The 17,458-nt window shown below is 35.5% G+C and overlaps 2 protein-coding genes across 4 annotated transcripts in view; one reads left to right on the forward strand and one right to left on the reverse strand.

Annotated features, from left to right (window-relative positions):
• The window catches only part of LOC111050885 (dynein intermediate chain 2, ciliary), a 69,396-nt gene extending 63,590 nt beyond the window's left edge, over positions 1-5,806 (forward strand). Inside the window, exon 11 of one of the 2 annotated variants that reach the window (XM_022337260.2) lies at positions 5,464-5,806. In XM_022337260.2, the coding sequence (XP_022192952.2) occupies positions 5,464-5,623 (160 nt within the window). In that variant the 3' untranslated portion in view covers positions 5,624-5,806. The remainder of the gene's footprint in view (positions 1-5,463) is intronic. The other variant, XM_022337270.2, reaches the window with a different exon arrangement.
• LOC111043948 (fukutin-related protein) overlaps positions 1-17,458 on the reverse strand; it is a 248,882-nt gene that overhangs the window by 56,620 nt on the left and 174,804 nt on the right. The gene's annotated exons all lie outside the window — the stretch shown is intronic.

Consider the following 17,458-nt stretch of genomic DNA (forward strand, 5'->3'; position numbering starts at 1 on the left):
ATAATTTGGATGAATAAGAAGCAAGTTAGCAAAACTTATATGACAACAAAAAATTTAGGCGCTTACTTTGTACATTATATTCTTCAATTATCAAGAACAAGGTTCACTTGAGTTCATATTGGAAAAATTTATTTCAATTTTGATCAGTTCAACAACCTGAAAGAAAGGCACAAAAAACTACAATTCTCAAACCTCTCAATATTCCCCACCCCATATGACAAAATGATATATCTTCATGCGCTGCATGTCAACAAATGTGTTCTCCAGTGCCCTCCAAACAAAACCCTGCATGATTTCTGGTGCGTATTTCCATACGCATGAGGTAATAAGCTAGAACTATAAAATCGTTTTTTCATTACTACTTCAAGATAGAGATTTGCAAATAGCATCAATCTCTTTGTTATAATAAGCCGAATAAGAATATTGATGATGGAAACAACGAAAATAAACTTATTCGACATCATAAAAAATTGAAGATGGCGGTCATTATTGACAGAAATTTTTATATCGCTTGCTTTTCAGTAATTGTGAAAGATCTCGGATCTCGGTTTTATCACCAAAGTGTTTAGAATTAACCAATCTATAATATTTCGATATTCGATAGAATCGTCTCATTTAGACTCCTTTTTTCGTGATTAATTCAACTTCAAAAACTCAAAACATACACTTTTCGGGGTCAATATTCGCAGTAGACATACACTAGTATTATTGGAACAGTGTTGTAGAATATTTCCAAGGCTTCAAAATGACATCTGATTGAAGGCTGCAAGTCCATATTTTACGGCTGGAGCGTCATCAGAAGAAAGAGTGAAAAGTACTGTTTGCAGAATAGAACTCATCAAACAACAGCTGATCGGGGCAAAATTGGACTTGCGAGTGAATTTGAGGAAGGAGCAGATGATCACTGTGCTGCGACGACTGTGAATGGTGCATTACGTAAACTCACCCTTTGCTTCAATCATTCTTATCGCGAGATCGATAAAAGCAGCTCTACCACCTGTTGAACGCCCAAGTGTTAAACTGTGATATAGGTCAAGAACTAAATTTTCGTTTCTTATCAATTTGTTAGCACATTCAAACATTTATACATGGATAAGTTCTTGTCAACGGGCAGAGGGGATAAGCGAGATCGTTCATCACCACAGAGTGACCCGAATGCCGCAAAGAGAGCGACGGTAGCAAGCGCCGAAAAGCAAGGAATGCTTGATGAGATGACGGAAATTATTGGGAAACTTCTTGATGGAAAGCTAAAGGTTTTAGCAAATAAAGACGATATGTGGATGGCCTAACGAAAGAAATTCAAAGGCTGGTGAAGGAAAATGCTGAACTCAAAGAGGAAGTTGAGCATCTGAAGAGGAAAATAGTTCAAGTGGGTGAAAGATTGAATAATATAGAAGATCGTTCTAGGAGAAATAATGTATTATTCAAAGGAATACAATACAATATTAATGAAGACCGCGGAAAAATTGTGGCAGGATTCTGTTAAGATGCTTTGAAATGCAGTAAAGGAATTATTATCAATAGAGCCCACGTAATAGGACCAAAAAGGAACAATGCACCTCTCATCGCCCATATCCCTAGAGACGAAGACGTCGCAAGTATCTTCAGTCGAGTGAAAACACTGAGAGGCACCGGCTACATGTCATAGTGCACCGAGACTTCAGTCAGGAGACGAGGAGGAAGCGGGAAAAGCTGGCGCGTCTGAAGAAGGAGATCGCGCAAGTCGTCGGCCAGATACGGATGTCAATCGTCGCTGATCGACTCATCGTCGAGGGAGTCTCGTTCGCCTGGACTGGAGATATGTGGCTTCACTGTGGCCAACAGGACGGTGTACAAAAATTAAAAGAGACGCTTAACTACGATTTTTAAAAAAATTCAGAAGACATTACAAAAGACGTTAGAAATAATGAATAGGAAAAATGTGTCTGTCAGGTGCAGGAAAATGATAATGACTGTAAAATTCTAGCTTATAATGTTGCAGGCTTGAGAGGTAAGTGTCAGATACCAGCTTTTATTGCTTTTGTTCAAAGTTATGATATATTTTTTTGATTGAAACATTTGTGGAATAGAAGGACTTCTGTAAATATTTAAATTATTTCCCAAATTACAATCTTGAATGGATATCAGCCGAATGAGAGAGGAATTTTGGTAGGGCGAGTGGGGGGATTTTGTTAGGATTTAAAAAAACTAGGAAAGAAGAATGAATTCTCTTAAAGTAAATGGGATGCAGATAATAGCAATGACCGTAGAAAGAGATAGGTCTTTATATTTGGTATCAAGTTACACGTGTTTTGTTAGTAGCTGATTACGATAGAATGTGTAGTTTATTGGAAGCATGTGATAATGAAATAGGAATGATAATAAATTATGGGTGAATTCAATGGTAGGGGAGGGATAGGGGAGGGACAGGCTCTTCCTGTCGAACTTATAGAGAGTGGTTGGGAAATTGAGGCGATTAGATGCTCAAAGGATAAGGTTGTTGTTAATGGGAGAGGGCGTATGATTATGGATATGTGTGATGAATCTGGTTTGAATGAAGGGTGATTGGGAAGGAAAGTATTCTTTATTGGAGCTATGGGGTCCTCAGTTATTATTGATCTGTGTTTAGTATCAACAAGCTTATTGGGAAAGATAAAGGATTTCACGGTGAGCAGTTGCATTTTCTCTGAACATATGCCAATTACGCTACGGTTGAAGCTTGAGATAAAAGACCAGCCCAATCAGATACTCAAGCCACAGTCGAAATTGAAATGGAAGAAGGAAAACGTGGATATTTACAAAAGTGAGCTGGAGGTGAGATGTAGAGATTTCAACTTTGAGGGGGATGTAGATAATAATTGGACTAATTTATTGAAGGTGATACATGAGGCTGCTGGCAGACAGGCGATTGATAAAAAGAGAAATTTCAAAATTTGTAAAAATATATGGTTTGATTGGGACTGTAGAAAAGCTAGAGATGGAAGTTTCGCTAATTTGCAGCTGTTTAGAACTTGTAATAATGAAATGACTAGAAACATGTATATAAGTTCAAACAAAGCATATAAAACTATGTGTGTACAGGAAAAGAAGTATTATTACGAGAGCATTTATTAATTATTTGTTGGAGTATGTTGGTGAAGGACTATGGATTCGTGACAGAAACATTAGAGGATCGATATATGCGGATGATCTGGTGATGTTCGCAGATGCACCCAAATCCTTGCAGAGAATGATGAATAGACTCAAATGCTACTGTGAAGAATGAGGAATAAATATAAATATGGAAAAATCTAAAATCATGGTTTTCCGAAAAGGGGGAAGAAGATTGGTGGGGCACGAGGAGTGTTATTGGGGAGAAGAGAGAATTGAAGTTGTCAACTCTCACAAATATCTAGGAGTGACTTTTACGTCCACTATGAAGTTGCGAACACATATTGCCGAAAGACTGACAGCCGCTAAATGTGGATTCAATTCTGTGTGGAGTAGTGTGACTACTAACAATATAATTCCAGTGAAGGCAATGTGCAAGGTTTTTGACTCAGCTCTGCGAACAGTTGTCAGTTACAGCGCGCAAGTCTAGGGAAATTTTTGAGGGGTTGGAAATTTTTCAGAGGTATTTCATGAAAAGATTATTCTCTCTGCCTCGCAGCACCCCCAATTACATTCTATATTTGAAGACAGGGGAGGATCTGCTATTCTTTTACACATGCAGGATGCACTATAGATATATATAAGTATTAGGGCCGCCAACATTACGATTGACACGTTTCTGGCGGAAATAATGATTGAAAGAAACATGAATCGTTGTGGTAAATTCCATTAATGTTGAGGATATCGGATCAATTCAGCCATCTGGGGGCTCCAAAATAATCATACTACAATATTCGAAAGATTCATCTCATTCCAACAATTTATACTATGGTAAATATAACTTCAAACTCTTGAAATCTGATTTTTTGTGGACAAAATTCACTTTATCACTCTGTGAACGTCTTTACAGTGAACAAACACTGATATTTTTGATGTCCGCCATATTGTTTGTTTGATGATGATAAATATTTTCAAGATTGCCATCATAGATATTCTCTTTCTGCACATCATTACGAAGAGATTGATACCATTTCCAAGTCTGTACCGCCAAGGAGTCACGCTTGTACATATGATTGTGATTAGTGATTGACGATTAGTACACGGTTTTGTAATTGTTAGGTTTGGCATAAATGGTGGAAAAAGCGTGTTTTCCACTGCAAACAGTAGTACTTTTCACTCTTTTTCCGATGACGCTCCAGCCGTAAAATATGGTCTTGCAGCCTTCAATCAAATGTCATTTTGAAGCTTTGGAAATATTCTACAACACTGTGCCAATTATACTAGTGTGTGTCTACTGCGGATACATATACAGGGTGGAAAGTGAAATATTGTTCCCGAATAGCAGTGTATGTTTTAAGTTTTTGAAGTTAAATTAATCACGAAAAAACGAGTCCAGATGAGACGATTCTATCAAAGAATATCGAAATATTATAGATTGGTCAATTCTTAACACTTTGGTAGTAAAATCAATTCGAAATCACTCTTAATAACTGAATAGCAAGCAAAATAAAACATGTCTGTCAATAATGACTGCCATCTTGAATTTTTTAATGATGTCGAATATTTTCGTTGTTTCCATCATAAAAATTCTTATTTGGCTTGTTATAACGAAGAGATTGAGGCTGTTTGCAAATCTCTATCTTGAAGTAGTCATGAAAATAGATTTTATAGTTCTAGCTTATTGTTACCCCATGCATATGGAAAAACGCACCAGAAATCATGCAGGGTTTTCTTTAGAGGGCGCTGGAGAACACTCTTGCTGACATGCAGCCCAGGAAGATTATATCATTTTAAAGCTGAAGGAACGATCTAAATTTCATAGATTTAAAACTCGGTTTTCCTTGCACAAAAAAAGTTATAATGAAAAGAAATTTGAATAAAATAGAAAAGACGTTTTTTTGGGCTTTTGAAGGTTATAACTAATCAAATTTGCATTTTAGAGGGAAATTTTATAAAACAAAATTTGTAGAAGAAGATCATTTAAATATTTTTGTTCAAAAAACGGTTGAATATCTTAAACGGTTATTAAAATACAAGCGATATAGGAAAGCCCTAAAAATTTTGGCGGCCATCTATTTTTCGAGGTGTTTGCGTGTGATTTCGACTTATCATCACGATCATTATTCTAGAAGAAGACAACTTCCACGGCTGTTACTCAACAATGACCACGGAATGACATTTGCACAGACTATACATAACATGTTTTTGCTTAAGTATTCCATCCATGTTATTCTCCACTTTATTCAAAGATAGATAATAATCAGCCAATAAGTGGAATAATAGTAAAAACATGAAATTAATTTTTTGCTGTTTTAGTGTTTGAGAACGTTCGAGCAATATATTATGGAGTTAGCTCGATTAAATCACAATTTCAATACTTTACTATTGTTTCAGAGGATCCATTACAACTGTGAAACTCTCACCAAATCTTCGAATCAAACCGAAACCGCCTAAGAAGCAACAAATTATTGATGAGAGAACTTTGGAGATTATGAAGCTTGAGAAGCTATTAGCACTCGTTCGAGAACCACAAAAAAATTACAGCACCAGTTGATGAGGAAAGCACCACTTCATAAAGTGACACTAGATTCCGAAATAAAATAATATATTAAAACTATGTTACTGGTTATTGGAAAAAACCGAAAAGACGGTTGCGGTAGTTATAATTGTAATTGGATTTTTTATGGAATTTCAACAACAGATTGGAATAAATCACCTACTTGAAAATCGATATCTATTTCTTTATTCCATTTATATACAGAGTGTCCCACCAAGGTTGTAACAGCCGTTGACCATAGATTCTACTCGACATTTCTGACAAAAAATTTTCTGTAAACTTTTTTCCTATCGACCTTAGTTTTCGAGATATATCGATTTTTCGATATTTTCAGAATATACCTACATCCGGTCATTAAATACTCAATAACTCGAAAACTACTGGTCGAATTTCAATTTCAAGGGTATTGTTGGAAAGAGAAAAACATTTCAAACAAGATTAATGTAATTTTATCTGTTGTAAGATATTTTGTAGTCTTCTATTAGCCTTAGTCTTCTTCACTTGAACTCAATTTGATATAATCTTTTAAAAATACATCTTTACTAATCATTGTCCTACTTTCATCCGCTCGCAAAAGCCCAGCGTCATCAGTTGATTGCGAAATCATATGGCATCGCCTATCACTTGCCGATCCAACAACTGAACTACTGACTCAGCCGAATTGTGAATTTTTAAGGGGCATGTCTAGGAAGGCTGTTCAAAAAGTGTAGTACTAGGTAAATTTAACAGATGAGATGGGGAGCGGAGTGAAAAAGCATGCTGGCCCACAAACATTGGTCTTCATAGCTCTACTCTCTCTCAATCGATGCGCTCTCTCACACATCAGTCTTCTCTTTCTAGAGAAAGAAGTTCATTCAGTAGCACCACTATCACAATTGACACGCGCACTCACTCTCACATCAGTCTTCTCTTCCTAGAAATGTCCATAATTATTATTATTATTATTATACACTGCATTGTCTACTCATTCTGCGGCTGTTCTAACATGACTGATCTGCTTTTGAGTAGCCTGGCTATAGATTGATTGTATTCTATTGCTTCAACAGTGTTATCAAAGAACACTTCATTTGACTAATTCTTCTAAATCGACATCCAAGTTCATTAATATATGAGTGCACTATCCATATAGACTATATAAAAGCGAAATGGCACTCACTGACTGACTTACTCACTCACTCACTCACTCGCAGAACTAAAAATCTACCGGACCAAAAACGTTCAAATTTGGTAGGTATGTTCAGTTGGCCCTTTAGAGGCTCACTAAGAAATCTATTGGCGATATTTTAACTCTAAGGGTGGTTTTTAAGGGTTTAAAGTTTGAATTTTAGCATGTATATTCTTCTTATTCCAATATCTTAAAATTATAATTGAAATGTCCATACCATATGTTAATATAGAACTATAATCTAGAGAGAGTAGGCCTACCTCTTCGAAACAGTTCTGTGGGTAGATGACACAAGCTGATTTGTAAACTTTTCAGGAGAGCAATTTGAAAGTTTGGCATAGCTGCAAAAATTATCTATCATATTTTTTCTTACCCATTTTACACTAATATAATTAGCTGATCATTGACTATTCGAATATAAAATATAAAGGAATAAAACATTTATTTAAATTGAGGATTGAATTTATTTAATTGAGGATTTTTGCTAGTGATGTCAGAGATATCATGTTTTGCCATCTGCCAAATGTTTCAAATCACAATGTAACAGTATAGGAAATATCTTAAAAATCGATTATTTAGAAATTTGAATATATTTTTCAACAATTAATTGATATTATTTACAAGTATTGATCAAGTTAAACAAACTTGAACTGTTTGCAAAGTTGTATGGTTATGTAGTTCTCAATAGAGGTTATTGATTTTCAGATTTTATAATAGCCTACCAGTACATACACTTATCAAATTTTGCCATCTTTTGATAATTGGATTATAATACAAACCGGTAGAAGAGTGTTGAGATATATGTACTTATCAATATTTGTCAACGTAAGGTTTGGAAGAAAATGCTCTATCAGGCTTGAGCAAGGCCTATATCTCAGCTATTTAAAGATATACAACATATTTAGTTACTAGCAGGTAACCCGTACTTCGCAAGGGTCTTTCTTAAAACTTGACGTAATGAAATCTAGAAGAATTCAAAATAGGCCTATGTACAGTGAGTCAGTCATTCTATCAGGGCTCGAATAATTTTGAAATTTTAATTAAATAAAACTGGAAGAATATAATTTCTTTATCTGAATAACAACACCTTCATTGAAAGACCTGCATGCGTTTTCATATTGCCGATACAGCATTGATGAAACTGTAGATGTTTATTTAGCATTTGTCTCAAGAATTGTTCTAGCTGAAAATTTAATAATCCATGCCACGTGTAGGCCTAAACATTGCATCAGGAAAACGAAGTTTCAAAACTATGTTTTTCAGGTAGAAAGCAACATAGAAAGAGATGTACCTTTTTTAATTTCGACCATATGATTTGGCTCGCTTCGCTTGCCTGCATTTTTCATTTGAGCATTTTTATCATATGTTACGACGATCCAGTCGGGGGTACAGACTAAATGTCTGGCTAAACGGATATGGCGAGCGAAGCGAGCCTGACGACCATTATTATATAGATACAGTAAGTGCTGAAGGCTGTTAATAAAATGGTTCATGCATAGACAAATAAAATCATGATTCTTCATTCTTGAGATTTAAATATATTTATTTTGATTCTAGATAGGAATTAATTTTTCCAGTAATAATATTGTTTGGAGTACATGATCAAATATTTCAATGTATATATGTATATTATCATGGAAAATCACAAACAAAAAATGATTCCAATAATATAATAAATCAAATCAAATCAAATTGGTTTTATTATCCATGATAACATGAAACAGCTGTTATATAGCTAAGGTGAATGTTATATTTTCGAGCTCAAAATTTAAGTGGTTTTATTCTCTATTTTGTGAATTTAACGTTTTTTTTACAAAAGTTTTACTATCAATCTATCAAAATTTAAAATTGTTTGTTCTATTCTAATCTATACTCTCAGATTGTGATTTGGTGTAGAAAATTGAAATGGACATAACCTATGGATAATATTTGCACAATTTGAAACTGAATTAGGAAATTGAAAAAGTTTTGGGCAATAGCCTGTTTTTTCTTTCCCGATCATTTTATTGTTTGTGGTAATCTAATAAATAAATAAATAATTAACAGGGCACAAAAATTCAAATCATACAACAACGCTAAATATTATAACGCTACAATGATTCATAAGCATAGTTTTATTCAGAAGCAAAGTACTTGTGACTGTATTAGCACGATTCAGAACTGGGCTAATATACGGTAGCAAATATTACGAGAAGTACCTTATTCCTGATTCACCAAAACAAGTGCAGATCACCATGTACAACGGCCTGTAAACAACTGAACAATAGACAGTTGATAACTGTCTATTTTTCTATTTTATAAACAATCGAATTCATTTCTGGTCAATTATGAATTTAATAGAATCTACCGCGCAGGCGCCAGCAGGCGCCTAAACCAAAAAATGTATGATTCATATAAGCATAATTTTATTCAGAAGCAAAGTATTTGTGATTCTGCACGATTCAGAAAACATTCCAAAGAAGAAGAAGATCGTCAGTCGTTACAATATTGACCCTATTGGAAACCCCACCTCACTACAATTACAAGGACGCAGTCTGCACAATCTCCCCCCCCCAACGTTACCACTCCTGGACAATGACAATGTACAGTGTCATACTGTACATTAGTTTTTGCATTTCACCTTTCTTCCAATTGAATACTTGTACCCTATTACTACTTCAAAGAAAGTAAATGTACCTAAATGAAAAAAAGTGAACAGAGAATTGGCTTATCTTGGAAATCTTGCAGTATACTAAAAGTATTTTTTATTGCAGAAATTTTCGTTGAAGCATGAACTATTATTCATTCATATTATCCAATAACTTACTTTTTCTCGAGAATTTAGGAATGATTGGTTGTTTTCTAATTACAGTATAAGAAAAAAACATGTAAAACTTGATCTCTCCAAAACTAAATTTTTCCCGGTAGTATCATGTAAAGTTCTTGGGTTGAATTTGAATTGCCATGCATGGCCCAACATGGATAATAAAGAATTCGATGAGAGAAGAATGAACCATGTCTCCAAAATAGCTGTACAAATAGAATATAGTACAGATTTCATGTGATATTGAGATGAAATGGGAATAAATAATAATATGGATGTCAAACTACTGTATAAGCATATAGAATAATAGAGCATATTATATGAATATAGTATATAACATAAAACACAATAGCGCAGACAAGAAGACGGGCAATATCTCATTGAACAAAAACAATCAATTGTTTCTACAACCGAAAACCAGTTTTCCGGCTCTCCGGTGTGAGTGTGTGTACTCGCAATCATAGCAGTTGGCACTGTGTTAGTGAGTTCGACCACACTTTTTCGAAAGGCTAGTAGGGAATTGAAGCTTTCTCGATATAGAGTTCTTTGCAGGTACTTCGTTCTAGCGTGTTTCGGACGCTATTTTCCAACCGATAATCATGAAAATGGTACCAAATTGTTCAGAAAGATTTGGACATCTGGCGCCGTACCGCCAAATTTTGATATCACTTATCAATTTTTTCCTATTGAGCGTCAAACTTTGCCAAATTTTCTCCAAGTTCATCGAATTTTAAAGTCATTTTATAGTTGGAAAATTTGAATTTGGCGGTACGGCGCCAGATGTCCAAATCTTTCTGAACAATTTGGTACCATTTTCATGATTATCGGTTGGAAAATAGCGTCCGAAACACGCTAGAACGAAGTGCCTGTTTCAGCCCTTTTTCCGAATTATAACATTGCTCTTAATGTGTATCTCTCATTTTCACTGTATTTACCTACAGAAATAATATCCAACTCTGATTTATTTAAATTGAATGATAATTCACTATCCTCATTAATTTGCTTATCAACATGAAAATAATATTTAATATCTCTTTCGGTTTTATAATAACCTGCTCATCCATTTTAATTTGAATTAAATTCGTCTTCGCAATTTCATCAAGTACTGAAAATGGAACAACAATACTGTTATTGTTTAGAAGAATCTTCATCTCTTGTTTTTGAAAATTTAAACGGACTCTGTGTCGGAACAGAAAATCAACACCCAACAAACTGTATGGACAATGTTCTCACTACAAAACATTCCCAAGTGACATTGACTCCATCAACTTGAAAATCAAAACAAACCTTGCCCAATGACTTAGGCTCGATGCACACTTGCGTCATTTCTAGTCGCGGTTTTACGACCAGAGCGACAACTAGCTCACTGGCGTTCTAAAAGTTGTTAGGAGTATATGGGTTCCGGACGGAGCAGTGCACATTTCAGCGTCGCACGCCCGTTTACGCTTTGCGTACGCTCTGCTGACGCATGCCGGACGCCACTTTCTTTACGTCACGGCGGGCAAGCCGCGTTTCATTCTCTACTTCAAAAACCTAAAACGCATAAAAATTATGATAGAGAATTTGTGATTTCAGATTCGGATTCAGCGCCACCAAATTAGTCAAGTGGCCTCGCGGCTATCAAAACTAATAATCATTGAAGAAGTTTTGGTTCTACTGGATATTAAGTCATTCTATATGTACAGTACTCAATATTTCTCGATTTTTTTGTCAGAGATTGATGAAAATCTATTATAAGAACTTAAATTGTTTGGGAGTTAATCTTTATACAATAACATACTCTGTTATTGCATTGAGGTGAAAGTCATAGTCCAAGAATAATTGTACTATTATTACAGTACTTGTTGATCTGAGTTAAATTCTATCTTGCTTTGAATTAAAATCTAAGAACTATTTCATGATGTGTATGTGGCTGTTGAAACTATTCTCCATCTTCAAACAATCTCTTTTATTGATTTTTGAATTGTCATGTTTCTCTGCGCGGTAGTCATTAGTTTGTATTTTTGCCGCTGGAGCGCTGGTGGTCCGCTGCCGACCTGATACTGGGCATCGTCGCTGCATATTTTTATTTATCTTTGTTTTAGTTTTTGGATATGTTCTAAAGCCATAGTCATTTTATTATTGTATTTGTCAATTTGTTGTTCAGCTTCCGGATATTTTTGCATCCTTTTAAACATCAATTTTATTGGTGATTTCTTGATCAAGGTAGCACTTGCTTGCTACCCACTTCCTACCATCACGGTTCATCGTTTGGCTGTCTAGCAGCAACTTCGTGTTTGTCTCCAATTATTCTGCTTTATTCGTGAAAATAGTTTTCACCTCGCCCAGTTTGCTTGTTTTATTTGTTGGAGACATTTTTTCGGTTCTTTGGAGCCATCAACTTTAAAAATCGCATAAGTAGTTGTAGTTCATTTACTATTTCAATTCTAATTTTTCAACGTGTTTGGGAACTCTTGCGTGTGTGTGCACTTCCTTGTACAATTATAAGTTACAACTTGAACTCTCATCTTTCATGAAAATAGTTTTTGCCTTGCCCTGTTTGTTTATTTCAATTGTTGGATATTCTCGACTGGTTCTGTGGAACTATTATTAGTTTTTCAAGATTTGAACACTTGTTCCAGTTTTACATATTTTATTTCCATTACGGCATTCTCAAAATGGCTGCTTGTGTGTGTCACCATGTCTGTCTACAAGTTGTTTAACATATTGCGGACTTTTGTTTTACATCGAGTGCTAACCTTGTTTAGTAATTCTAAACAAGATATTGCCAATATCACTGATTTATGTGACTCTCAATTGTGAATTGCATTTTACAATTATTGCAACTGAATATTTCCAAGACTCAGGAAATATATCCTTCGAAACATTGATTGAAAACTCTTCCTCTACAGCTGGCTGCTGTTTCATTGGCATTTCAAACAAGTTGGAATCTTGTTTCTCTCCTGATGTGTCCATTTGAGCTATTGGAAGCTCACGCTGTCTTTGAAGGCCCTAGACCAAACCGGGACTTTGACTTTGGCCTATTCGAGCTATTGGAAGCTCATGCTGTTCTTGAAGGCCCTAGACCAAACCTGGACCTTGGCTCTTGCATTTATGTTCTGCAGCTAAGTATTTTTGTATCATCTACTTTGTATTTTTATACTGCCCTAATCTATTGTTTTTGTCTTTCAGGTTAGGAATTCATTGTTGTTCATATTCAACCTCACTTTATCTTTGAGTTATTTGATCAGTCAAACTGCTCTTGAGACTTGTTTGTCAGTGCTTTGTATTCAATTCATGAATGTTCTGTGAACATTGCAATTATCATTCCTTTTGATTTCCTTTTTATTATTCTTTGATTATTGCTGGAGCTTAGTTTCTGCATTTTGCAATTAGGCTATTTCAGTATAGGCTACTGTTTTTCATATAACCTTATGGTTAATTTCAACCTACCTGTTTTCTTTGTTAGTATCAAACCAGTTCAAATGTTGAAGCTTTGCAATTCAACATATTTACATCTCAAATTTCCTAGGTGTTGTTTGTTATTAGAAATGACAATTGTAGGCTTAACTAAAGACTACTTATTATAGACTCTGGTATTCTATAAACGTTTGTTTAGTAGCCATTACATTATTCCATTTTGATAGCCAGATAGATTATTTTCTATGTACATTGCTGTTATATTCATAACTTTCTACTGTCACTCATTAAAAATTAAAATTCAAATTATTTCAAATTATTACTATTTCAAATTGTTATCAGTTCTTGCATTCAGATTACTGTTTTTTATTTACTCTGTTCTTACTAGAAGCATTAATACCGTTTTCAAATTTACTTCATGTATTCAATTTTATCTCTTGTTCATGTGTTTTTGACATTCTTTAATGCTGATTAAAGTTTTGTATTTTACTAACCTACCTTTTCATTTGGCATTTCACCTTAGCCTACATGTTGATGATTAGTTTTAATACTGAGTTGCCTAAAACTGTTTTGCATTCATTCCAGTGCACAGGTTTTTGAATGCACAACGGTTCTTGCACTCATGTGGAATTTCAGTCATGTGTCAAATCAAACAAGACACATTGTTTCTCTTATTTCAGAATTTGATTTATTCTCTCCTATTTATACAGTCCACTCTTTTCTAAGACCAAATTCCACATGATGTTTGTTCCTCGCGTGCCGGATGATTTGATCCTCGTTCAGTTGATTAAAATCTTGATTTTAAATGTATGCCAAATGATAAGGTATTTTCTGGATTTTTCTCATTGTATGTTGTATAACATTGTCTTAGCTGTAAAATAATGTATTTCTTTTCCTGGTTTGAGGAACTTGATTTCTCTCGGCGCGCTGCAACGCGTTATCATGACATATTCAACTTGTACTGCTTGCGAGGTGAACGGACACAAAACTGCGCAGATCCATGCAATACTGCATCTGAACCCAGTTCAAGCCAACCGCTACCTGTGCCATACTCAAATTGGAGGCATCCTTTACTTAGAGACAATCTCTAGTGTCAAGTGTTCACCAGCAGCATATGTATGTAATTAGTTTTTAAGATCTGACAACTCTATTCAAGCACATTGCTATCTTCAGGTACCGTATTCAAAATGCCATCAGATAACGAAGTGAGCCCTCATATTAACAAATGGTAGGGAAATATTGGTAGGGAAATTATAAGGCTTTATGAAAAGCACTCTGAAACTGTAATTGAAACTGATGAGCAGTATCACAATTTTTTAGTTGTAAGAAATAGGCTATCAGTGTTAGAGCAGGCCTATGATCAAGCTTATTTTTCACTTGATCCTGAATCAATTGATCAGGATGTTCATGATAACATAATGAATAAATTCACTAGCATAGTTGCAAGACTTACTTCTGTTTGTGAAGCATTTGAGTCGCATCAGGAAAAAATGCAACATCAAACAATTGAATCTAATGATGAGTTACAAAATTGTAATGAAAATCAGATTGCATCTGTTACATCTAATTCAAATCAACAATCAAGTATAAGGCAAAACAACTCTCAAGAAGCATTGCCCTCTTCAAGGGACACACCTCAAGTTCAAGTATCACCCTCTTCAGGGGAAAGCTATCAGCTGCAATCATCACCTCAAATGAGGCAAGAGCCGGTGGCTCATTTGCAAAATTTCAAATTACCTGAAATTCCTCTCCCTACATTCAATGGGGATTTCGAGCATTGGCTAGAATTTAGGTCTTCATTTTCTAGTATTATTGCTGACAATGTATTTGTGACACCAAGTATCAAATTTCATTATTTGAAACAAGCCCTCAGTGGTGAGGCACTCAATAGAATTCTAAACGTATGGCATGGACGTTTTGATATAGCATGGGCTTTACTGAAGCAAAAGCAAAGGTATGATAATCCACGTTTAATTGCACAAACTCATGTTTCTGCCATATTAATGCCACCTTCGCTTGATTCAAATTCTGCACATTATTGGTGGAACTTTATTGATCATGCAAAAACGAACATTCATGCCTTAGAATCCATAGATTTGAAAGTAGACATCAAAGACCTTCTATATATGCATCTTTTCACTTCACGTTTTGATGCTAGAACCCTGAGAGATTGGGAACGTTTTATTGCTAACACCCCTGTACCATCGATAGAAGTCTTATGGACTTTTATGGAAGGGCAACACAAAGTTGCACAGGCTATTTCATCAGGTTCTAGTGGAAATAAGCAGGACATGCTTAAGCACACTAACAATGCTAAATTGATGCAAACTGTCAAATCTGCTAGCTTACAACAGAGTTCTAATCATAACAAATTCAAAGCTTATAATCAATTTCAGAAAGTATCAACTTGTTTGTTTTGTAAGAATACAGGCCATAATGTGTTTGGCTGTTCTGCCTTTTTGCAAATCGCTCCTGTAGCTCGTGGTGACGCGATTTAAAAGAAATCGTTATGCTTCAACTGTTTGAAGCCATATGTTAAGTATCATCTTTGCACGGGCTCATGTTGACTTTGTGGTAAACGACATTATAGTCTTTTACATCATTCCTCATTCCACTTCAACAAGGAAAATAGTAAGAACGTCTTATCAAATAGCATTCAATCCTGTTCTATGCAGCCCAAATCTGAACTTGCGCATAGTTCAAAGGCTTCTATGGCCAATTCGTCAGCATCGTTGAATTCCATTGGGGAATTCAATTATCAAGCATCTGGGAAGCGCTCTGTGGAGGTCTCCCAAGCAGGCAATGGTGTGAATCCTGCTGGCAGAGTACAGCATTCACAGTCACTATCAACACCTGTAGGTAATGTTTTTAATAATCATGTTTTAGTTAATTCTAGTTGTAAGATACCTGAGAATACTGTCTTGAAATCTGCTATTGCAATTATGCCTACAGCAGAAGTCATTGTCTTTGATGTAAATAATCAACCTGTTGTGTGTTGTGCCCTATTGGACTCTGGTAGCGACTCATGTTTGATTTCTGAAAGTTTGTCTGCTCATTTAGCACTTCCATCAGTAAGTAAGGAGACAGTAATTCATACTGTGTCAGGTTGTCCTAGTGTGACTTCAGTTGTAAATTCTGTCACTGTCAGTTCTACAGACAAAAGTTGGTCAAGTATTGAGGAGTTTATTGTTTATTGAATAAAATCACATTGAACATTCCACCCTTTGATTTGGATTATTCTAATTTCAATATTCCAGGAGGAATCAGATTGGCTGATCCTAATTTCTTCCGCTCTAAGGGAGTTGATCTTCTGTTGAGCACATCTGTCTTTGCTGCAGTTATGACCAACGGACAAATTTTTGTAGGTCCTGGTCACCCCATTATCCAAAACACCTTGCTAGGTTGGGTTATTTTTGGAGCATTAAAGTTACTTCGTCCAGTTATTAGTTCCAACAATGTCTACCCAAATTTCATCTCAAAGTGTGAGATCTCAAGTCAAATTGAAAAATTTTGGAAAATTGAGGAATTGCCAGAAGTAGTTCGACCTACTACTGAAGGAGCTAGAGTTGAAAGGCATTATTCTGAAAATACTTGTCATATGGAAGATGGACGATTCATGGTATTGCTTCCATGTAAGGATAATTTTTCCACTTTGGGGCAATCTGAGTTTCAGGCAAAAAAGCGTTTTAGTTTCTTGGAAAAATGTTTTGAAAAACAACCTGAATTGAAAACTCAATATGTTGAGTTTATGCGGGAATATCAAAATTTGAATCATATGACACTAGTTTCCCCACCTCAAGAAAATGAAAAGGTATACTATATACCTCATCATGCAGTTTTCAAGCCAGACTCAACTACAACCAAACTTAGGGTAGTGTTTGATGCTAGTGCTAAAACTAGTACTGGGATATCTCTCAATGAACTTTTGTTTAAGGGGCCCACTGTCCAACCTGAACTGATTGACATTGTATTGCGTTTTTGTTCGCATGCGGTAGCATTCACAGCTGATATAGCCAAAATGTACCATCAAGTCTTACTTCATCCTTCTGATCGGAATTCTCATCGCATATTTTGGCGTGAAGACCCTTTACTGCCACTTCAGCAATTCTCATTGAATACAATTACTTATGGTACATCCCCAGCCGCTTTCCTTGCTACATGCACTTTAAATAGACTTGCTGAATTGGAATCACATCCTGATGCACCTGTATATCAATCAATACATAGGGACTTTTACATTGATGACTGCATATCTGACGTGCCCATTGTGGAGCAGGCTATTTCATTAGCGCAGCAATTGATTAACACACTGCATAAAGGAGGTTTCAAGCTTGGAAAGTTCATGTCTTGTTCTGAGGAGCTGATAAGATCAATTCTGTCTCATCTAGTAGAAACTGCTGTCATAAAACCTGTTTCAGGAGGGGATGACCATGTCACTAAAGCCCTGGGCTTGGAATGGAACTCT

The sequence above is a fragment of the Nilaparvata lugens genome, chromosome 2, assembly GCF_014356525.2.
Source record: "Nilaparvata lugens isolate BPH chromosome 2, ASM1435652v1, whole genome shotgun sequence".
In the NCBI taxonomy this organism is placed as follows: Eukaryota; Metazoa; Arthropoda; class Insecta; order Hemiptera; family Delphacidae; genus Nilaparvata; species Nilaparvata lugens.